The sequence below is a fragment of the Gossypium hirsutum genome, chromosome D02, assembly GCF_007990345.1.
Source record: "Gossypium hirsutum isolate 1008001.06 chromosome D02, Gossypium_hirsutum_v2.1, whole genome shotgun sequence".
Lineage (NCBI taxonomy): Eukaryota > Viridiplantae > Streptophyta > Magnoliopsida > Malvales > Malvaceae > Gossypium > Gossypium hirsutum.
In genome coordinates, this window is record NC_053438.1 from 11,039,092 (window position 1) to 11,064,920 (window position 25,829).

General features: G+C 34.4%; 1 protein-coding gene and 1 non-coding gene across 2 annotated transcripts; both read right to left on the reverse strand.

Moving 5' to 3' along the window:
* Window positions 1-15,979: 15,979 nt before the first annotated feature.
* Window positions 15,980-18,549, reverse strand: LOC107908032 (uncharacterized). Its single transcript, XM_016835311.2, has 3 exons — window positions 18,111-18,549; window positions 17,256-17,299; window positions 15,980-16,075 (listed from the first exon to the last, which is right to left on the reverse strand). Exons 1-3 carry the CDS (start codon window positions 18,547-18,549, stop codon window positions 15,980-15,982), a joined length of 579 nt encoding a protein of 192 aa, XP_016690800.2.
* A 2,440-nt stretch (window positions 18,550-20,989) lies between these two features.
* LOC121215196 (small nucleolar RNA R71) lies at window positions 20,990-21,094 on the reverse strand. Its single transcript, XR_005910925.1, has one exon. It is a non-coding gene; the product is annotated as a small nucleolar RNA R71 (small nucleolar RNA).
* Window positions 21,095-25,829: the final 4,735 nt, after the last annotated feature.

Consider the following 25,829-nt stretch of genomic DNA (forward strand, 5'->3'; position numbering starts at 1 on the left):
TTAAAATCATTTAAACATGTTCAAAACTTGCCAAATCCATGCCAAAAACACTTTCAAAACACATTATATATTCAGTCCATAACCAAAATGCCACATTGGGCACCAATTCACAACAAAGGTACATAAATCAATCCAACCCATTCCATCTACTTAAACCATTCCATGTCACTTAATTATTCAAAACAATAAGTTGATTCAAGCATTCCAACCTCATTATGCTAGCCAAATCATATGAGCATGCTAATATACCAAAACTATATACGTGAAGAATTCACATTACCATAAGTTACCATATGTGTTCAAATCCACTAAGTCATAGACATATTTAACATTTTAAATGACTTAACGCTCTTAAGTACATGCCACATATAATCGAGTTTTAATGACCAAAAGTCTACCGAATTAGGAGATGGATAGTGTGAGCTTATCGAGGATCTGATTGATACATTCCAAAGTCAAAATCTACAATAAAAGGAAAAGTGGTAGGGTAAGCATTTTGAAATGCTTAGTAAGCTCATATGAATATATAAATGGTTAACTTATCTCTTAATACAAGTACATAAGGTAAACAAATGTGAATAATCAAAATTACCTAACATATAAAAAACGCAATCATATTAAAGTGAGTTTAACTCACATTCAAACACATAACATTCAACTACTAAATATAACAATTCACATATTTGAAATTCAATTAATCTACCTTTCAATCACATATGTATACTCAATCTCGTCTTTAAGTCATATACTTGCCATCTTTGATCATTAAGCTCATTGTAAAAGCCCACCCGATGTAGATCATAAAAATATTCTTTTGGCATGTAATTGAGTGAGCCAAAGTAGTATTAGGGTAAATTATCAGCTTAATTTTTGGGTTTGCCTGTTTCATGAATTCTTCAGTACGCCATTGTGAGGTTCGCATTAGTAGAATTAGCCATTTGGCGAACTCTAGCTGACGAACTCTAGGGTTTGACGAGTTCTTTTATAAGATGATCTGCCAACCCCAGATGTTCTAGGTGAACTTATTTGTTCATAGAGGGATAAAATTACTTTATATGGAAATGATAGTCGGTGGGCATCGTCAGAGTTCAGTTCATATATAGTTGGAATTGAACTAAAGTACTGTAGATGACAACTTGATATGTTTAGGTAATCAAATGACCTTTTTAGTTGGTTGCCTAAGTGTGGAAGCAATGTTTTACCACTATGATTACTGGTAATAGTTACATTTGGAAAGAGTTAAAATTCAAATCTTATTAGGTAAGGTTAGTCTCTGAATCCAAGGTCGATAGTGTGGTCTTAGACCTTTCCACTAATCTTATTTTCACTGTTTGTGCTATAAAAGGGTGTCTATAACGAGCGTGTTTTACTTTTTGCTTTTATCTCTTTGTTCTCTCCTATGTTCTTAAGAAATTTCTTTTCAAGTCATCTTCTCTAGAGGATAAGATGAAAATATCCAGAAGCTTGTCAAACCCCATTGATAAGTACCAGCATACTGGTAATTTTTTAGAAAACCCTTAGGATATTGTCGAAGAGATTTGTGTATTTGCTCTAGTACATTCATGATCAATTTATAGTAGATAAATGGTATAATAATTGTGATTGTTTCTTATTTCGATCAAGATGCTAGAGAAGGTTCGAGCTATCAAGGCAAAGGACCAATAGAGTGTTGGAAAAATGAGTTTGGAAAACGCAGTGAAAAATAAATTTAGGGAAAAACCATAGTTTTAAATTTTTTTTCCAAAACAAGATCTTGGTTGTGATATCTAAAGTAATAAACACTTAATCAAAATTGTACCTTTTCGATTCGTCTAGGATGAGCGCTTCGACCGAGTAGTCTTCTCTGCTATCCTCAAGCTCACGTCTGCTGAGTGTGGGCTCACTTTGAATCAAAAAATTTTCCACAAAAATTACCAGCGGGGTAATTTTGCAATTTCTCTAAACATTTGGGTCAAGTTGTAAATCAAAAAAATATCTCTAGAAATTTTCTAGAATAATATTTTCAGAGAATTTTCTCTCTACAACTTTCTCTTGAATTCAAGTGTGTGAAAATAATGACCCAATGCTCTATTAATATAGGGAGAGTTTAGAGAGTTTAATTATGATTAAACTTAATCACTTTAATATTATATTAATATAATATATATCAAGATAAATATTAGATTAAATTTAATATTAAATTTTATTAAAATAATAGAATGTTTATATACAAGATAAACATTAAATTAAATTTAATATTAAACTATTAAAATAATATTATTTTTGGAATAATTAATATGAAATCAAATTCTCTGGTAGAGTTCCAATAGGAATGTAACTTTTCCACTGCTCAACCACTGATGACCAACCATTGTCGGCCACCGGGACGCCGTTGTCGCACCATCGGTACTGCCATGTCCGGTGATGCAAGTGAGACACCCTTACAGCACCCTGAGACGGTTCAGCTATTGCCGATTTGGTTCAGGTCAATGATGACTCGACCGGTCTGGTCTAGCCACCGGTTAGACTGTTGGCCCAGTTTCACATATCAGGCTCGGTTTGACCAGTTTTTTAGGTCTTGGTCTTGATTTTGGGTTCTCGGGCCCAATTTACAATCTCAGGTCCAATTTTCAAGTGCAATTACCAATTTAGTTAATTGTTTAACTTGAAAATTAACTTTCAAAAATATCATATTATTTTTAATTTATTTGATTAATTTAATTTTACTTGATCAAAATTAATTTTTCTAAAAATCAATTAGATTTTCCAAATTAAATTTTCAAGTAAATTCTTTAATCGAATTCTCTAGTTGAACAATTCTCACGACCGCCTAATTTAATTCCACATCAAATAAATCGAATTAATCAAATTATTCCCAAAGTCGTAGAGTTTTCTTCTGATTCAAATGCAGTTCAATTAAGCTTTTGTTGAGCTAGTGGAGGGACCAATTAGATATATACAATTAGACTTTAGTTATTGCAATTATGTCTAGAAACATCGTTCCGATAATTCACAATTACTTAATCATGGAGTTAGTCCACAAGAAGTACTATGATTGAAAACTCCTTATTGTATACTCTTTACGAAATCAATTCATCCAACTGCTTTGTCTAATGACCTCGTCATGTGTGTGTTACCCTCATATGAAATCCTTGATTCCTTAGAGTTAAATTTGTTCACTCAATACAATCCTATTTTATCTAATTGTCACTATTGTGTCTTCTTAATGATTAATATGATCACTGTCAACAAATGATTGTGATAAATTGCTCGTTCGAGAATGAACAACCCTTGGCTACGTTCTATATTTATCAATCTACACAATGCCAATGATAGGATATCATTAACTCTTTAATTGAGCTATGAATTCCACTATTTCTAGTAAAGCCATGCCATACACAAGTCATGTACCCAACATACAAGCTATGGGCTTGATCATCTTTAGAGCATAAGCATTCACTTATATCAAAACACATGAGTTGCATACGCATGGTCAGTGACTAACTCAGGATTTAGGTAAATCACACCATGAGCTTCACAAGTGAATTAATTCACAAACGGATTCAGAATTATTATTGGGTCCAGTCCAATGTATCATTCCACCAATGAATACATCTATGTCTCTACTCGTGGAGTCAACTACTCCAAAAGCCAAGGCTAGCCATCTCCCCAATTGGAATTGTAGATGACATAATAATCCTTTTCAGTATTTGAATAAAATGCTCACTTTACTCTTTTACAAGATTATAGACTCACTTTGATTCTTTTACAGGATTATAGGCTCATTTAGATTATCTACTGAAGTAAGTTGTCTTTCTCGCAATGTAAATGTTATTTACAATGTCACTTACCTTGAGTTTGAACTTTAGACAATCAATGAGCTAATATTTGCTTGTCACAATTTCTCTATGCATGAAAAATATAAAAGACACAAATTTAAAAGACATAATAGTGCAATGTAAAATTAACTTTATTTATTTATTTATCGTTCAAATAAATAGAAAATAGTTACATGTTTACTATAATATGGGCACATTTCCCAACATAGAGTAGATTCTATCTTAAAGGTTTTGGTGAGTTTCTTTTTACTTCATTTGGGTTTTAAAAACTCTATGATATGGAGTTGTGTAAGGTAAGTTGTCTCTCTTAAATATACGTCGATGTGTGGTGTATTAACGAGTCAGTATTATGGGTACTTGACCATGGTCACAATTAATGCCCACCTTATGTGCTAGCCCAGTATCAGACTATCTGTGATATGTGAATATGTGGAAAGAAACTTCATTTGTGATGCCTTTGGTAGGACAGCTTTATTGTAAACTGGACTGGTAGATCACGACTAGACCTTACATGAGAACATGTGTTTAATATGACAAGAAATATAACTAAAAATATGTGATTCTAATTTCCAATTTATGGGTCTGAGGCTGATATAACGTTGGGTTACAGGTAAACTTATATGATTTAGGGAAGTATGCATGATTTATTAGCACGTGTCTACTGAGGATTTTACGTTATAGTCGTGATGTGTGCGCCACTGGACTGTTCTGGCAGATTAGCATAATGTTACTGTAGGGCGGAGTTCGAAACTTGTCTTTATTTTTTATTCGATCAGGGTAACCTGATAATCATGTTATGTTTATAAGGAACTCACTAAGCTCATGTGAACTTACTCTGTTACCTTTCTTTCTCAGGTAATTGAGTAGTAAAAGAAGATTCGTAGAGGATTATGTCTATAAGTGAGATACTTATCCGTTTTGTATCATGCATGGTTGTTCAGTGAAGGGCGTATTCACACGTTTTATGCTTAATTTGTGTTTTTACTTCACGAATGTATTGTTTTGTCTTCAAGTGTAATTGACCTTGTCTATATATATTCGTTATCGCCAAATTCGCCTAATTTGCAGTTTTCAAAATTATCTTTTTCTAAGTGTATTCGCCTTTGATGATGGAGTCTAATTAATGAGTAGTTTAGTAACTCTTACTACTCTCTTTAAAGATATAATACCAAACGAGAAATGATTAATAATTTTAATGTAAAGGGAAATCCTTATAATTGGTTTTTTTTCAAACTTTGAACAAGTCCAGAGTTTTGAATCCGTCAATAACGCCCAGTTCATTGGGCGGACTGTTGGTTGTTTGATATACGCTATATCTTCCTAACAGGATAATGAGTGTTACAAGTTTTTGGTATTAGAGCCTAGGTTTAGCTTATTCTTAAAAATCAAAGGTTAAGTTACTCCCGCCATTTATGATATATGTTTGGCTTAGTCCCTGTGGTTTTGATTTATTTATGTTTTTTTACAGTTTAGAAAGATGTTTGGAAGTTCAAGAGAAACAACATGAGAAGAGATTTAGAGTTATGTGTCGCCAGCACAAGAATAAGGTCCTGCAACTGGTTTGGGTACAAGCAAAAATACTTTTCATACTACTTTTGTCATAATGATAAGCCAAAGGTTTGTCCAGTTCATGGGGATAGCCTAAGCGCCCCAACCACAATAACCTCAACCTGAGGTGGTACAACCAATACCTCCTGCACCTCTGACACTAGTCGCCAACCAGTTCAAAGGAGATATCGTGAGAGAAACCCATAAGCATGATGCTAAAAAATTTCTTAGAGATAAAAATAATGACACTGCCACAATAGAATAGTGACTATCACCCATAGCTAGAGTGATTTAATAATTGAAATGTACCCTGATAGATAGTTTATTATGCATTATTTTCTTATTAAGAGGAAAAGTGTATCAATGATGGGAAACGCTGGTAAGCGTAACCTCAGAAGAATAGATTGATTGAAAGTTTTTCTTGATGAAGTTCAAAGAGAAGTATGTCAACCCAATGTATGTTGAAAAGATGAATAAAGAGTTTTTATACCTCAACCAGGGACAGATGTCGGTAATGGAATATAAACAAGAATTTTTCAAATTAAGCTATTATGTGAAGGACATGTTTCAGATCTAAAAGGCCTTTTGTGATAAGTTTGAGTAAGGTTTAAGAGATAGAATTTGTGCCCTGGTAGCAACATCAGAAGTCCGGAGTCTAGCAGCCATGACAACAAAGGCTTAGAAAATGAAAATAATTATTCAAGAAAGGAATAGGGGGCAAGATAGGGAAAATATGAAACGGGGATTCTCTAGTCCCCCACCATCGACAAATTTCAAGAGACTAAAAGATAGAAACTTTTCTGCTCTAAGAGGGATTTTCCACCCTCGAGTTTTCGACGGAAAAGAAGTGTAAGACAAGCCACCTCAATGGGGAGTATTGAAGGATCCAAGGTGATGAGGAATCCAGTATTCGAGAATTATGGATGAAATCATCGGGGTGGTTGTTGGAAATAAAAACGGCTTGTTTTGCTTGTGGATCAATGGATCATTAGATTAAGGATTGTCCCTTAAAGGCTGATATTGTCTCGAAAAAATCCATACGAGGGGCTGTAAATACTCAGCAGAAGGTAAGATCTAGAATAGTTGGAAAGTTAGGATCGATCTAGGGAAGTTTAAGGAAAAGCTACATAAAGCCCACTTCCGGGGTGTCCACCAGAGCCTATGTGATGAATTCTAAGAAAGATGGAAACCTACTAGAAGTTATCATGGGTAAATTTTCCTTCTTAGGACATGACATTCATGCATTAATAAACCTTGGGTCAACCCATTCGTATATCTATACAAAGGTCGTAGAGGGTAAGCGTCTAGATGTTGTTCCTTCTGAGACAAACGTGTTGGTGACAAACCCCCTTGGTAAAAGTACAGTAGTTAATAGAGTAACCATAGATTGTCCGTTGATTTTTGGCGAACACATCTTTTTGGCGGATTTCTTGCTGCTAAGTTTTCACGAGTTCGATGCTATCCTTGGGTTGAACTGGCTAACCAAACACAACGCTGTGGTAGACTGTCGAACTAGAGGCGTATGTCTTTTAGCTGCAGAAGGAAAAAGAAGTGTTATTGCCTAACGTGTAGACCAGTTTAGTGAATAACGTGATTTCGACAGTATTCGTCTAGAAGCCTATAGTTAAAAGCACAGACACATACCTGTCATATATTATGGATTCGACTGAGGCGAGGAAGAATATCAGGTAAGTACCAATTGTGAAAGAGCTTTCCTATGTGTTTCCTGATAAACTCTCAAGCATGCCGCCAGACCGAGAGGTGGAGTTCTCACACTCGTGGTGTGTAGCACATGGATGGGTAGGATCTTTGCACCGTTTCTTATGAACATGCCTATGCATATAGAATTTGTTTTACATATGATGCTATGTTTCACTGTAACTTGACTGTTTGAATGTATTTATATTGTTTATTCTGTTAAGATTCACACTAAGCTTTCCAAGTTCACCTCTTTAGTTTACTTCTTATAGATAACTGTCAAGGTTAGGATTAGACTCAGAGAATTCAGAGGTCTCATCACGGATTTATTTAGTAAAGTAATTTTAATTTTAGTTTATTTATTATGATTTTTATTTTAGGACTGTAGATTTTGTTAAATATGGACTGTGGCATGAGTTGTTTTTATTTTGATTTTGTATGCATGGAACTTTGGTTAAAAATTGATCAGTTCTAATAACCAGCTTAATATGAATTAAAACACAATTTTTGTACAAAAATTAAAGGCAACACTTTTTTCATTGCATAATAGTGAAATGGAGTTTTTTAAGGCAAAATGACGAAAACAATCATGTTTTTCTTTAAAACGACACAAAACCTAAATAACTGGACTCTAAGTCATTCAGCTTAATAATTTGACATTTTTGTAATCCTAGGACAACTACTCTAAGTTTTTCTAAAAGTTGGACAAATAATCGTTTTGAAAGCGGAACATATTACTTGGCCATTTCGATGGCTAATGTAGCATTTAGAATTTGGCTATAACGTCTAGGTCGGGTTTGAGAGGTTACAATTTTTATTTGAGAAAGCTTTGGAAGTTTAATATATAAAATTTTTCGGTTATTTTCATGAGTATGGAAAAAATGTGATCATGGTGAGAAATGGATTCCCAAGGAAATTAGAAGGTGAATTCAAGTGTATGGAGGCTTGATTTTGTGATTAAGAGCATAAAAAGGTAAGTACGCTTGGATAACCTTACTTTCTCCTAATCTAGTGTGCATAGTAAATTGCTAGAATTGTGTAATAAATATGAAAATGGTTAATTAATGAATGCGTAATGCCACAATTTTATTTTTGAATTTCACACTGGACCGAGATAGATTCAATTACAATTTTAAAATAAATTATTTTGGAAATTGCGTTTGGAAGGATAAATTTTATATTTTTAGAAAATATAATGGATTATGGAATTATTTGAAATTTTAGTTTAATTTCGAGACTAATTTGATTTCTATTTTGTTTTAAGGATGAAATTGAAATTTTCATCTATTTATAGGAGAGTAATCTTGTAATTAACCCTATTATATTTTAGTTTTGTTGAAGAGATAGGAAAGAAAAAGTAGCCGTGTATTTTTTATCATTAAGTTTTATCATTATCATTATTATTATTAATAATTATTATTCAACAAGATTTTGATTTATTTTAAGAAATTAAGTAATTATTTGGGTGCTTAATTGGGCTAAGGATTAATTGAGAAGAAAGGTTAAATTGGGTGTTTAAATAATTAGGGACTAAAGTGAGTAAGGATAATAATGAGATGATTTTATGTTGCAATTTTTCAAAGAACTCCTCAATAAATTTTCCCCTTTTTCTTCTCCATTGCCACATTTTTCTTTTGACCAGGTCAAATACTTTCACCAATCAAACCCTTGCTTACTCAACTTCTAAACCAATAAAAAAATTCCCCGATTTCCTTTACCCAAAGAATAAAACTTTTCACCCCATCTTCCCAGCCATCTTCACGTCCCTGTACTGCCTATCACCACCACACCGTGCCTCGCTTCAGCCCTCTCTGTTGCACTTTCTTTCCAGCAACCGGCACACCACGCGATCCTCTACTTACATCCATTGTTTCACCGATCAGCACCCGCCAGCTTTGCACCATTTATAGTCACCGTTCAGCCCTCAAAACTTGCCGTGCGTCGAATACTTTTCATTTCTTGCTTCTATTGTGTCATACGGGGATTAAGGTTCATGCTTGGGCAGTCTTCATCGTTAAAGAACATTGAAGAAAATCAAGTTGACGAGTTAAAAGACTTCTGGTATAGATGTCAAAGAAATTCTCTCCTTTAAATATTTTTTTCTCTTGATGTTTTCATGTCAATAGCGTTTCATGTTTTAGTTTAATTTGCTTTAGATTCTACTAATTGTTGAAGGTATAGTATGATATTATGTTGAGTGCATATCTCTCTCTCTCTTTCATTACACTTCCATCAAGTCAAAGATTTAGGATTATTAATTATAAGTTTGAGATAACCTACATTTATACACACTTAAGGTTAGTTTACAATTTTGATGTTAATATTATTATTCGATTAGTTTGAATTAAAGTAGGTCGAATTAGACTTCCGTGAGACTAATTTATTAGATTGATCGGATTGATCATCGGATGGGTTTAAGATTAGGCTAAAAATAGTGTAATTTAAGTTAGATATAGAATTAGATACATTTTATTTAGAATTGTTAAATTTTGTTTAAGATTTAAATTGGACCAATTGCCACAATGGGACCACTTAGATTTATTTATTTATTTATGATTTTGTATTTTTTTTCTATTGAAGTGAAAGAGTTAAATAAATCGTGGAAATTAAAATTCATTGTGGATTGATTGGTTCTAAGCAACGAGCATTTAGAAATCAGTTTGTGATCTTTGAATTTTATTTGCCTTAGATTGTGGTTAATTTAATTGCTTAATGTGTGAAAATTATTTTTGTGAAATTGTTGAGAATATCTTATAATTGTTTATAAAAGTGCTTTTAAATAATTTCTAAATGCCTGGTAAAATGTGTCAAAAACTTTTAGATATAGATGGCATGTCGTAGAGTATAGGGGTCCTCATATTGCATCCGGGAGTATTGTTATTCTTGCACTTCGCATATTTGGTGTGATGGTTGGCTAAGTCGTGCTATGCACTGATAGCATGTTTATTTTACATATTTTACGTGCTCAAATCAACTTGTTCTTGAATTAATTCATGCTAATTGGTGAATTTTATGTTTAAATCTTGTAAGGAACGAAATTCGGATGCTTTAATGTAAAAACAAGCAGAAAAGGATTCAATTAGAGCATGAACAATAGAAGAGGGGCCAAATCAAAAATTTGGAGACATTTAAGGGCTAATCAAATTTTTGATATTGTAAAAGCCAAATTTCTAAAATAAAATCTGATATTTTATTTCATGTAATTAGTGGGTAGGTGAGATTAGCCTAATTTTAGTATATGATTTGTATATAAATAAGGTGTATGGTGGACTTGAAAAGACACACCTTGAATACTCGGAAATTGAATAAAAAAATCAATTCATTTCTTGCTTTCTTTGTGTGAAATAGTAGCCGTCATTCTGCCAACTTTCTTTTCCTTTTAATTATTTAGGGTTAATTATTTCCCAAGTCCTTCCCTTATTTTATCTCCCATCATTTCCATTTAAGCTATTTCCATAAACCAAAAAAAAAGCATGATTAATTTCATGCTTCACTAAATCTCTACTTAGCTTTAAGCCAATATTCTTTTCGGTAAAAAAATCGTGACAAATGTACCCACACTAAAAATCTTTCATAACGGTATTCACTATCTCTCTAGAATATTGGGATTGACAAATTCATCCATTAAAGTTAACTTAATTTCAACTCAAAAGCACGCGTCGGGTTGGAGTCATTTTGGCGTACAGTTGGGAAGACAAGTCGGCCGTGTAGTATTTGGATTCTTGCGAACAAATTGGCATATCCTGGTGGGGTCATACTAGTGGGATTTTCGTCAAGGGAGATAGTGATCGGATGTAAACGTCCTGTGCAATTGAGGCTGTTAATTCGAGTTGGGTTCTTCAGAACGCAAGGCTATCGAGGTCTTGAATTGCGAACGCGTGTGTCGCGGTTAGACAATTGGTAAGGGTTGGTTTGTAGGGCATACCGGAATCAACTACGAGAGGAAGAATTGACGGTTAGGACGTTTTTAGCCGCTATAACTAGCTTATTGTTTAGCCGCTATAACTAGCTTATTGTTTGGAGGAGAAAATTTATTTTTGAGGATCGATTCAGAAACCGAACTCCACCGAGTCTAAGGCTAAGGCTTTATAATTCTGTTCACAAAATTCAAATTCATTTTCTAATTTTATTTTATTTTTGATGTACATAATTTTTAATTTCTGCTATCTCACGTACTTAATTTCTAGACATTTTCAACTCCCATAATTTATTTTATTTATTTTTCAATAGGTCTGTATGGAGTTGTGGGCACGACTACTGCCACGATTATCGACACGATAGAAATTCTGTTCACAAGAAAAAAACGAAAGTTGATCATAATTACCAATCTCTGTGGACTCGACCCTACTACTCTTTACTACTGTTTAGATTTATTTTATTTTAGGACTTTTTATTTGTGGTTTTGACGCCCATGATGCACACACTTGAGTATCGTTATCGTTATAAGAAATGCTTTGTGCCTTTTTCATTGATCGTTTGGATCGTGTATCAGAATGTACTTCCTACATGTGCTACTTGAGCTAAATTTTAATATGTGAATTTTTTTATTAATGAGATATTGAAATTTTGTTAAAATTTCATTATTGCTTGTTTTGTAAAGTGTTTTATGCAATTGTACTTTCCATATTGAATATTTACGAGTGTTTTATAATGTTTCTTTTACTTAACCTTTATATGTGGCTAAATTAGAATTTGGAGATCACTAAGCTTTGTAAGCTCAGCGTATCAGATAAACTTTTTTGTGAATAATTTATTGTTGAATCAGAAGTTCATGTCAGAGAAGTATTGTCTCAGTGCCTCTGCATTTTCGCTTAGTTTCTAAAATCCCTTATATTAATATAACATTTGACTTGTACTTTGGATCTATTAATTTGGTCGATTTGGTTACTTTGATTTTATTTTAGAACTTATCAGTTATTTGATTGAGTTCTATTAAATGATTTTTATTTTATTTTTTAATTATTAGTGAGTTTAAAGTTATGTCTTAATGTGTAATGATTGAACGATTGATTGAGTGGGTCACTTTGGTGACCACTATGATGCTCTGGATTCAATAAGGCTTCTGAACCGGGTTTGGGGTGTTAATGTAACACCCCTAGTCCGGTTCGATCGTCAAACTCAAGCTATGGAATGCTACTACTGTTACCAAAGTGAGTGACCTACAAATTATAACAACTAACTCACTTAAACAACAATTCATTTCATAATTTAATGTACAATATGATTTACAAAAAACAAACTACGACTCAAACGAGCTTACAATAGCTCTCAGTTGACCCGACAATGAAGAAGGACCATACTAATAACTTTCAAAATTTTGACGACAGGTATTGAAACCCACATTAAGTACCAATACCATTTTCAATTTTGATGTTTCAAAAATCAAAGTAAAATTTATAAGTATTGATACTTTGGCCTAAGGTATCGACACTCCTGTTAGGAGGTATCAATACCAAATTTAGTATCGATACCGTTTTGACATCCTACCCTTTTTCAAAATTTAAACATATTGATACCTTATAAAGTATCGATCCTTGAGAATAAGTATCGATACCAAATTAACATTCTGCCAATTTTGAATCATGGTAATTTGGTAAAGTAGCGACACCTTAGTCCATGGTATTAGTACATTTTTCCAGAGGGTCAAAACTCTCACATTTAAGTACTTTTACATGCTCAAGCCAAGAAAAAATCAAATTTTGCTTAAGGGCACCCTACAAACCTGTACAAAGAAATTCATTTCATACCCTAAACATACCAATTTCTAATTTGTAACATTCTTAACCATTAACATTTGCATTCATTCAAGTCCAACATTTAAGCATACTACAATATACACATATAAGGCATAAGATATTGCTTAAATATATATTCATGCACATATGAACATTAGTTTTCCAAGTTTAAACATTAAACATAATGTCAACCAAATCAACAACTCCCAAGCTATGTCATACAAAAGCCCCTAAGTACATGCCACAATATCGAGTTAAATGAGTAAAAGTCTACCGAGTTGATAAAAGGATAGTGTGACCTTCAAGCTAATCCGGTTTATAAGTTCCACAAATGACGATCTACAGAAACAGAAAACAACTAGGTAAGCATTTCGAATACTTAGTAACTTCATACTTAAATAACGATAATTTACCTCACTATACAAATAATCATATAACTAAATAACATTACTCAATGCAAATAACTTGACATAGAAAAGTCCCAACAAATAGGTGAGTTCAGTATAAACCAAATCATATAGTAATTTCAACATTTATAATGCTATTCAATTTAGTAACATTCACATTGAATTCGGGTTTTAATACTATATACATTATCGGATCATCAAATACAATTTGAGCATCAAGCTCGTAACATGTCAATTTCAATTCACTTTCTATTGTTCAAATGGCCTGATGAACTCTAGTAAATATACTCGAATACAAGGGTAACTACACCATTCCAGAGAGCACCATAGTGCTAAACAAAGAACACAAAGTACTAAGTAGAGAGTATCGAAGTACTGAACAAAGAGTATCAAAGTATTGAAAAGAGAGCACAAAAGTGCTGAACCCGTACAAGTGCGCAACTAACCCTATTGGCATGCCAATCGTATTCTAATCATTTACTAAGTTCACTCAGACATTTATATTGAATTCGTAACATATACATTATCATAACATCTCCATGAACATATCATCTACCATGAAACGTTTCATATCCATTCAACATTCCATATAGGTTATAATTGTCACATAGGCAAGACTTCACAATTTAGTCCATATCCCACCTTTCGTACTAAATCATAAATATTTCAAAATATAATTAAATATTCATACATACATAAGTCAATTAAATAAAAAATTAAATATAATTGTACCATATGAAATTACCTGACAAAACTCAGTAATCAAGTTGAATTGTAGGGATCATTCAACATTTTCCCTTTTCCTCGGTTATCCTTGACTTGATTCAAATATTGATCTATATAATAATTTAATTTCAATTTATCAGTTCCAAATATCCTATAAAACCTATATATATGCATATGACATTTCAATTTCATCTTAAAAAAGTTAGCTAAAGTTTCACATTTTATTTGACTTAGTCACTAAAACTGAAATCAATCTCAATTTCATCCATCTAAAACCTTCTACAGTCCATATTTATAGAAATTTCATACCAATTTTGAAATATTAATACTTTAGTCCCTACGTTCAATTAGTCCTTTATCTAAGCTTACAAACTAATCATTTAACATAAAAAAAACTTCAAGAAATAATCAATGGCAACTCTTGAAAACTTCAACAGTTTTAGAAACTAGTACTTGGGCTAGCTAAATCAAGCTCCTGGGATTTCAAAAACATAAAATTTACAAAAAAATGAATCAGAAATTGCTTAACAACTTAAGGTTTAGAGCATGGCTGTAACGACCTGAGAAATAAGGTGTTACATGGACAAAACTAAGGGTTTTCTCCTTTCCTTCAATCTATTTTAGATGAAAAATATAAAGATGATCCTTATTTTTTAATATTTTTGGCTTATATACTTATGATTAGGTTTAGTTAATTACTAATTATTCTAATTAAGCTTATTTAACTTATCCATAAGACAAATTAACTTAAGTTAGTGGGTTCCAACAACCACTACCACCGAATACACATTTTTTAATGGCCAAATTGCATAATTGGTCTATTAATTAACTAAAACTTCATAGTGATTAACTTTTACAACTTTTACAATTTAGTTCTTATACCTCAATTAACTATCCAAATGACAAAATTAATGGACCAAACTTTAATTAAACTTTATACTAACCTCATAAATATTAAGTATTAATATTTACAGACTCAATCATCGAAAATGGGGTTCCAAAACCACCATTTTTTGACACCACTGACTTTTGGGCTATTAGAGTTACAGAATGCATGTAATATCCATGATTTAATTTGTTGGAAAAAATATGTTGTGAGATGTATAAAATAGGTAATGGAGGACTTGTGATGATTAAACTTGAATTTAAAATGCCATGATAATCATTAATGTGATATAGTAATTTTGGTTACCATGGAATGATCATTGAAGATGATTTGGCATATATGAGCATATATGAAAAGTGATACTAATGTGAAGAATATGATAACATGTCTGTAAAACTAATTTAAAGAATATTTTTCAACATTATTATAGTGTAAAAATAAAAGAATTGGTAGCTAGAAAGGTGTATGTGTCATATGAGTAATGTAAGGCCATGCATATAAGGTCTTCATAACCCTTCGTGGAATTGTTAAGAGTATAGTGTTTATTTAATGAATTTGGTATTTATGGATTATGTAAAGCATATATGGAAGAATTAGGTATACTATGAAGCCTAAATTGAAATATGAATGTGAATATATATATGTGTGCGCGCGTGTGTGAGCATTTAAATTGCCTTTATATGAAATTTGCATATACGTGAGGCACTCAATGTGCCTAATTGTACAATGAGGTTACAAAATGACTAGATAATGGTGTGTTGTTGAAAGCACCAAAAATAACCTATCTCTAAGAAATAACGAAAAGAATAATATAAGGGAAGTAGGTCAAATCCTCGGGATTGGATCGCTACAACTTCTTGTTCCTCAAAATCCTGAGATCATTCATGCCTAAGAAAAATGTCTAACCCGGGAAAAAAATTTAAAATATGGACGAGTAGAAATTGAATAAATTGAAATTGCAATTGTAAAAAGACACAAAGTTAAAGGGGTTTTTCGATTTGAGGGATTCTAGCCTTCAGTTATCTCGATCCTCCTTGGATTCAATCATAGGATTTTAGGTGATCCTTCTCATGACAGAATATGCCAGTTATAGTGGAAGAGGACGCCTACGGCCACCAGCTCCACTTATTTTTTAGCCTTATAATTTAGACGAACCTGACTCTAGCCAACCGTCACTTTTGTGGGACAATCTTCCACTAGATCATCATTTCTCAATGGCGAATGCCACGCCATTTCGTCTCTTGGGCTCAAAAACCACTGATGCAGTAAGTTAACGAATCAACAGTGCAACCTTCCCAAAACATACAAAGCTTTCGCCTTTGCACAAGATGAAAAGATTCCTTTCGGAAGGACATGGACGGAAGTGTCAGTCCCGTAATGTGAAGAAATGATGAATAATCGTTGAGAAGGGTTAAGTGTGGGTTCTAAGCCTCATGAAATTTTTTAGAGGAGTCTTGATAACCTTTGGCTTGATGAGTTTAGTGGCTCATGCTTTTCGGGAAAAAAAATCAAGTTTAATGGAATGGAATTATATTGGAAAATAAAAGGAACAAAAAGGCTAGGAGCCTTAGGGGGAAAGAGTTTTTTTACAGAAATGATGGGTGAATATTCATGTCACTCTATCCACTATTTATAATACATAAAAAAACCTAGTTTGTTCCTATTTAAACTCTAGAAGATAATAAAAGATATAATTTAAAATTAAATCTAAACAATATCATAATGATCCTAACAATAATCCTAAAAATAAAATTCAAATTTAAATAAAGTCTTATGTTCATAAATCTCTTCTTTGAATTTTTTGCCCCAAGTCTTTCACACTTTCCATTTTCGGCACCACTTCTTCCCTATTTAGCATGCTGACTCGTTTTGTCTTTAAATTCATGCTTTTTGCCCCCAAATTTCCTTTTGCCATCAATTTAGTCCCTATAAGATAAAAAAAACATAAGGAACCCAAATTAGTAGGATCGTACTCAAAATATATGTAATTAACACATAAAAGTATGCCATTTTAGAGTATTATCAGATACACTCTCAACTCTATGAATTCTAAAATATTTTAAAATTGACTATGTCTGGTTAGGAAATGAGTTAATGGCATGAATCAAAATAAACTACTTTTGAATTTAGTGTGCCACACTGGAGGCCCACAGTTGATCGGGACGACAAGTATGACCCTAGGGAAAAATTTTGAATTTTGGGCTCACACGGCCCAAAATGGCTTGCCCGTGTGGCCTACACAACTTGGCACACAACCCACACATGCTCGTGTGGTCCACACAGCCCAAAATGCCCTAAGCTGTGTAGTCCGCACGGCCCAAAATGGCCTAGACTGTGTGTCATACACGGCCGTGTGTCACACATGGCCATGCGGCGTTGACAGTCCCCAATTTTAGCTTTCGCCATTCGTTGTTTTTTCTGGTTTCTTGTTACGTACCTTGACTAATTCTGATGCGAAAACACCCGCGAGACTTTTCGAACCTATATGCATCCATTAAAACCCAAATCAACAACGTACATGAGTGAATTAATATACACACCCTCGATTACCTCCAAAAACAATACCAAACGAACCACTTAAAATTAAAGAACGAAATAACACCTTCCCACAAAATGAACAACAGCCACACACACGAATCAAGTTACCAGAGGAAAACCCAATCAAGCCACACACACTTAATTAATACACAACCCAAAAATTGATAGTACATTCTTATTACTTCAAAGCCCTCAACATCAACTAACAACCTTCGACAAAAGCATAGAAAACGAAAAAAAAGGAAACGTTACTTGCACAGATGGAGTAGTAATGAATTAAACACGATCACCACCCACAATTGAGAATCGTAATAAACCACAACCCAAAAAGCCATAGTTCCTATTATTTTTAAATAAACTAAAATAATATGGAAAATAAAATGTAACAGAATGGGACTATGAGAAACGTGAATAATAGGGAAATGGGTTATTATTATTAAAAAACAAAACAAAATCTTCCTATTATTTTTAAATAAACTAAAATAAAAATAACAAAATAATAATAATAATAACCAACCATCCCTATCCATCCACTAACTCTTTCCTATCCAACAACTTACAAAAGTTTAAATTTGACCAAAAAACACACAAAGTGGCCGTTCCACACTAAAACCAACAAAAATAATAATTTTTCTCTAGCGAGGACTTGAACATACAATCTCAACACTTGTGACAGATTTTAACAAATAAAAGTTCATATTTTTAGGGTGTTACAACTCTAACCCCTAAAATAAGTTTCGACCTTGAAATTTACCTGACTCAAGTAGATGGGAATATTGTTGTCGAATTGAGTCCTCAGGTTCCCAAGTGGCTTCCTCTGTGCCATGATTCCGCCACAGAACCTTAACAAACAGAATAGATTTCCTCCTAAAGACTTTCACATTTTGATCCAGAATCTGAATAGGCTTTTCCTTAAACGTCAAATTTGGTCTAACCTTAATCTCCTCAACAAAAATAATATGAGATGGATCCGACCGATATCGCCTCAACATAGAGACATGAAACACATCATGGATATGGTCTAACTTTGGAGGTAGCTCGAACTGGTAAGTGACTGATCCCACACGTTTCAGGATCCGATATGGCCCAACGAACCTAGAGCTCAACTTGCCCTTACGTCCAAGACGCAGAACTTTCTTCCTTGGAGACACCTTAAGAAACACATAGTCACCCACGAAGTACTTAATATCCATTCTTTTTAGATTTTCATAGGACTTCTATCTATTAGAAGCCGCCTTAAGATGATTCTGAATTAGTCTAACTTTGTCTTCAGTCTCGGAAACCAACTTAGAACTCAAAACCCGTCGCTCACCCAACTGAATATTAGACTAGAAGCTGCCATCTAAATACTTGACTAGAAGCTATTATTGTAGGCGAACTCGGCTACCAATAGAAAATCCTCCCAACTACCTCAAAAATCAATCACACAACTCCGAAGCATATCCTCCAGTATCTGAATCAACCTCTTAGATTGACCATATTTCTGAGGATGAAATGCAATAATGAAGTCGAATCTCGAACCCAACGCCTTATGAAGTTTCCTCCAAAATTAAGAAGTGAAGCGAGAATCTCTATCAGATATAATCGAGATCGGTACCCCATGAAGTCTCACGATATCTGAAATATATAACTTAGCCAACTTTTGAAGGGAGTATTGATAAGCCATAAAAGTAACATGTTTTTAATCCCATTCTTAATGTGTTTTTAGATGATTTATTATGTAAATTAGTGAATTTGATGCTTCTAATCCTCTAAATTCATGTTTCTATACTTAAGTGAGCATGGTGGAGCGAAAGAAGCCAAAATCAAGCAAAAAGAGCTATTTTTAGCATCTACATAGCCTGAGCATTTCCACACGGGCTGGCCACACGCCCGTGTGAGCCACACGGGTTGGCCACATGTCCATGTGCCAGCCAGTGTCAATTTCACACCATGTTTCCCAAACATGTGAAAAAACCTAATTTTTAGGCTTTTTGAGCATTCTAAAGTCTATAAATAATAATTAGAAGAAGACCTAAGGGAGCACAGAGAGAAGAATGAAGAAAAGACTCGAAGAACGCCACCAGATTCAACTCAGAAGAGGATTTCCTCCAAGATTAAAGATCTTTATTCAATTTCTTTAGAAGTTTTATTGGATTTCTTTATGTCTTATTGTTATCCTAATTTTGAGATGATTTTATTCCAGATTAGAAACTAAATTCCCTAGATACTTAGGGAAGATGAAACCTAAGATGAATCCCTTTATTTGATTTTTGAATTACATGATAAATACTTGATTCTTGTTATCAAATATGTATGCTTATTTTGTGTTTTAATATTTTCAGGATATTAATTCATGTTAATGTGCTTATTTTAGTGGAGCAAATGTCCCTGTTTAATAGTAGATCTAGCATAATTGAATGGAGTTGCATGCAATCCTAGAAATAGGACGACATAAATCTACCAGATTAGAGTCAAATCTAATAGGGGAATCTATAGATCAAATTAATATGATAATAGGGGTTTTTATTAGAAAGGGATTTCAATTAATCAACCTAGATTCAGCTGTTTTTACTCTTGAAAAAGATATTAATATAATTTAGGGATTTCTACGGATCAAGACACAAGTGAATAAATCATTTAATTCAGATACAAAATAATAGGTGAAGTCTAGGTGGATTCTTTTCCAGGTATTGTCTATCTCATTAGTTTTATTCTATTATTTTCTTAATTCATTCTCTGTTGAGTTCTTAGTAATTAGTTTAATTAATTTTATATTAAAAACTATTTCGTCAATTTCTCGGCTAAATAATAGAAAAATAGTAATTTCTAGTACTTTTAGTCCTCGTGGATACGATATTCCCTACTCACGATAGCTATACTATTATCCGATAGGTGTGCTTGCCTTTGTCGTAATTATAGTTAGTTTAGTGACCATCAAGTTTTTGGCGCCGTTACCGGGGACTTAAATATTAGGAACACTCAATTTTTATTAATTTATCCATTTATTTTTATTTCTTTTTATTTTTGTTTCTAGTTTAATTTTTTGTTTTCTAATTTTTTTTTAATTTGCTTCTAGCAGGTTCCTTCAGTTTATGACTAGAAGAAACCCGTCGGGACCATTAGTATTTAATTTTGAAATTGAAAGTACAGCTCACAGAAACCATAGAGAAGCAATGCAGAATCGACAAAATATAGTGGAAGAGCAATAAGACATTATTATTACTGAGGAGATGGCTGATAATCAAAATAATCAGCTACCTCCTGTGGTTGCTGCGAATCCTGCTCCTCATACTATGTACGATTATTCCAAGCCCACTCTAAATAGGGCTTAATCGAGTATTGTAAGACTCACCATTACTGCGAATAATTACGAACTGAAGCCGAACACTATTTAGATGATTCAACAGTTTGTTCAGTTCGATGGTTTGCAAGACAGATCCAAATACTCATTTGGCTAATTTTCTGGAAGTCTGTGATACTTTCAAGATAAATGGCATTTCTGACGATGCCATTCACCTACGATTGTTCCCTTTTTCGTTGAAGAATAAAGCTAAACAGTGGTTGAATTCCTTACCACGAGGTTCCATCACCACATGGGATCAAATGACTGAAAAATTTCTACTAAAGTATTTTCCACAAGCTAAGACGGCAAAGTTGAGGAATGATATCTCTTCCTTCGTGCAGATTGACTTAAAGACTCTATATGATGCATGAGAGAGATATAAGGATTTATTGAGAAGATGTCCTCCATGGGTTACCTCTATGGCTACAGGTTCAAACTTTCTACAATGGTTTGAACCCCTTAACTAGGCAGTTGATCGATGCAGCAGCCGGTGGTACTCTGGATAATAAAATCCCTGAAGCGGCTTATAAATTTATAAAGGAGATGACTCTGAATAATTATTAGTGGCAAGTCATGAGGATGAAGCCTAATAGAGCAGCCAGTGTTTTCAATCTAGATGCAGTCACCATGTTATCAAATCAAGTAAAAAAATTAAATAAGAAAATTAATGGTTTATGTGTTTCTATGCAGGTACATCCGGTGATGCAGTGCGATACTAATGGAGGAGGAATGAACAATCTCGATTATTTACCCTACGATCCTAGCACAGAGAACGAACAAATCAACTATGCGGGTAATAATTCAACAAGTGTCTATGCAAGGGCTCGAGAACCAAATCTGTCAACTGGTGAACTTGATTTCAGAACAACCATAAGGTAGCTTGCCTAGCAACACCAAAACTAACCCAAGAGAGTAGCTTCATGCAATTACTATTCGAGATGAAGAAGGGTTAGTTGAATCTGAACCAGAACTGAGGCAAGAAGTTGTGGTAAGTAACAGTAAGGTAGAGGTAACCCAGAATGAACAAAAGCCAATTAATAAGGAATGTAAACTTCGAGTTTCATATCCCAACGCGACAAAGAAACACCACACAAATGAATAATTTAGTAAATTTCTTAAACTTTTGAAAAAATTACATATTAACTTACCATTTATTGAAGCTCTTTCGCAGATGCCCAATTCCATTAAATTTTTAAATAAGCTTTTGGCAAACAAATGGAAGCTAGATGATTCGTCGCATGTGGAGCTAAATGCAGTTTGCTCTGCCATTTTGCAAAATAAACCACCCAATAAATTGAAAGATCCAGGGAGTTTTACTATCCCTTGAATAAGTGGTAGTTTAAATGTTAATAATGCTTTGGCTGATTTAGGGGCTAATATTAATGTCATGCCCTATAAAATGTTTAAGGAACTAGATCTCAAGAAACCCAAACAAACTAGTATGAGTATTTAATTAGCAGATAGAACCATTAGATTTCCTAGGGTTATTATTGAAGATGTTCTTGTCAAAATTGATAAATTCATATTCCTAGGTGATTTTGTTGTTTTAGACATGGATGAGGATAGTGATGTACCTCTGATTCTAGGTCGGACCTTTTTAGCAATTGTCAGAACTATTATTGATGTTGGTACAGGTGAATTAATACTTTGTGTAGGTGATGACACGATTACACTCCAAGCTCGTGATTCTGTTAAGACATATAGTGATCGAGATGATTATATGAGTTCTGTTAAATTGAGTAACCTTATGGCTCAAACTTCTTTGCAGGAAATCCCTTGAAAAAACACGATGGAGCCACGATCCAGTCTATCTGAGAAAAACAGAATGACTCATGAAGAAAGAATGTTACAAATCGATGAACTAGACGAATGGCGGACACATGTTAAGAAGAAACTGAGAATACACAATGCAGAACGAAAGCGACACCATAATGAACATGTGGATGGAACACAACAAATTAAGGTTGGGGACAAGGTACTGCTAGCTAAAATAGATCATTGAATTGTCATTTTAGAGCTTAATACAAATGGAGCAACTCCTTTTACGGTAATGAATGTTTTCCCATACAGTACAGTCGAGGTAACTCATTCTGAATTCGACACTTTTAAGGTAAATATTACTCGACTCAAACCTAATTTTGATAATAGGATTGATAGCGAGAAATAGGATTTTTGACTTTGTGAACCACCCTAAACGTGCGAATACAAGGTAAGTTGAGCTTAGACTTTAAATAAGTGCTTCTCGGGAGGTAACCCAAGTGTTAACACTACTAATTTTCTTATTTCCAAATCATGGTATTTTAAAAAATTAATTAAATAAATAAAAATGTAGGTTTTTTAACCCACACGGCCTAGACACGCGGGCATGTCTTTGGCCGTGTGGTTCCTGAGACTTAATTTTTCCAAAAATTGACAGAGACACGGCCTAAAATAGTCCAAACGGCCTGGACAAACGGGCGTGTCCTAAGCTGTGTGAAACCTGGAGCTAAATTTTTCCTTTTTAAAAAAAGTTAGAGAGTTACACGGGTAAGGCACACGGCCATGGGTGAGACACGACCGAGCCACACCGGCGTGTGGGAGTTCACACAGGTGTGGGAGAAGCGAAGGAGGTTGCACTCGGTCGTACGACGAACACACGGCCTGGACACATGGGCATGTAAAGGCCGTATGAAGATTGGGCCTATGTTTTTAAAACACACATGGGCTGAAAAAGAACCACACAGGAGTGTGACACGGCCGTGTGGCCCAACACGGGCCCTTACATGACCATGTCATCCTTTAAAAACCCTAAATCCTTTGTATGTTTGTTTTGTCTTCTTCTTCATCCTCCCTACCAACCTTAGCCGCCATTCATCTTCTATTTGCAAATCCGGCCATCAACGTCGCCATTTGTTCGAACTCCCTCACCACCCCCACGCCCTCCTCTCTCTTTTTTCCTTTCCTTCCCTTTACACAACCCCTACCTCGTCGGCATCCCATGGTCCCTTCGAACCACGCACCACCCGACCCTGTCAACCCACTCCTTCTCCGGCCTTCCCACGCTCACATCTCCCTCACCCAAGCCGTGAGACCAACCCCACAACCGACCCATCCACACTTGTTGCCCGTCGCGCCCCTACCCCCACCACCGCTACCGTCGGTCCTCTTTTTTTCCTCCTTGTTCTTTTTCTTTTTCTTATTATTATTATTTCTTTCTTTCTTTCTTTCTTATTATTATTTTATTTTTATTAGTTTTACTAATTTTTTTATTCTTGTTTCTTCAAATTCTTTACTATTGATTCTGTGTTTATTCTTGAGTTCTGGACATTTTTACTATTTAATTTGATTTGATTTTAGTTATTTTCTTTTATTTTATTTTTCTTGAAACAGTATTATGCATGTAGTTTGTTTTAGTTTATTTTATTTTATTCCTGCTAGTCTTGCTTCTTCATTTTTATTATTGATCATTTTAATTTTACTTATTCTTACTAGGTTTTTGTTTGGTAATAGCATTTTGTTTATTAGCTTTATTATGTTCCAAGTTAATTTCTCTCTTAGCCCAATTGTTGACCTTCACTAAGATTTTTATTTCTTATTCACGTTCATCCATTATGTTGATTCGTTCATTTAAATTATTTGATTGCTTTATTGCAGATATACCATGACAAACTCACGAAACAAGTCTAAGGTCGTCGTCCCCGCTTCGAAAGAGCGGAAGACACCTGGCGCAACCTCCTCTTCAAGTGCCTCCGTCAAGGCCTGCCACCCTTATCTCTGATTTTCTGCGGGTCCCGATGAGGAATTACTTCAGTTACTTCAACAGTGCCCACTCGACCTAGGCTGATGTATTGATTGGACCGCGTTGGAGCAAGTCCACCTAACTGATCACGTGCGCGCCTTTATTACTACAGCCCCATAAGACCGATTTTTCTCCATCATCGAGCCCACATACATGGAGGTTACTTTGGATTTTTGTTCTACATTTATTCTATAGCAAGTGATGATGACTCATGATGAGCCAAGCACCATCACTTTCAGACCCGGTGGCTTATTACGCCATATGAGTGTCCCTGAGTTCGGTGCTGCTATGGGACTCTACACTGAGGAGTTTATGAGTGCCGAGAACTTCCTCTTCCTACATTGGCACATCCATTACACCCCATCTCATTGTTGGGTAGAGCTTACGGTGAGTCTAACACCATATGACGTGAGTCGCTCGAAGGTGACTTCTCTCTATCTGGCTTTACGGTATCTTCATGCCCTTTTTGCTTACACTTTGACTAGTAGGAGAGAGAGTATCGGAGTCGTCAGTACTGCTAATGCTTATTTTTTAGGGAGCATGGCCACCAGACATATCTTTGATTTAGCATACTTCATCACTTTAGCCTTCTGCCATCAGACTGACCACCACAGGAAGGGTCCCATCTGTTTAGGCCCTATGTGACTTGACTTGCTCGACACTTTGGTCCCCTTGACACACCGGAGTAGTCCTCTATACTTATACTCGCCTGCCAGATGTTCCACAAGGAATCTTGAGCATGATCCATATGAGGATGATCGAGCGGCATCGTGGAGTAGATCCTCATTAGTACAGATTAGTTCATTCTGACTCTCAGAATGAACCCGATGACTTCACTGATGATGTCCCCTTCCATCACAAGGATCCACCTCAGCCTCCACCTTCGAGTCACCATCCTGTTTCTACTGCTGCTACTTTAGCGGACCTCTCTGAGCGGTTCCCTTGTTTCGAGCAGTATTGCTTTCAAAGGTTCGACAGTATTGATGCGACATTGCAGCAGATCTGTCAGCATTTCCATATCTCCTCCTCAGCGCCGATGACTCACGACACCGACACGTCTGATGATGAGGACCATTAAGTCCATTTGTTTTATTTTTATTTTTATTTTTATGTTTATTGTTATTTTCTTAGACTTGTTTCTTTTTTATATTTTGAACTATATTTTTATTTTTATGGTTGTTTCTAATCGAGTTTTAATCTCTTAATATTCTTCACTATTTGTATTTATTTTCTTATTAGTGTGCTCGGAATCATGCTCTACATTTAGATTTCACTACAATTCCGCTTTTCACTATTCTGGGGATTTCATCTAAAATTCAGGGCAGTTTCAATTTTCTCCCTCTCTTATAATATTTTGTTTATATTGTGAT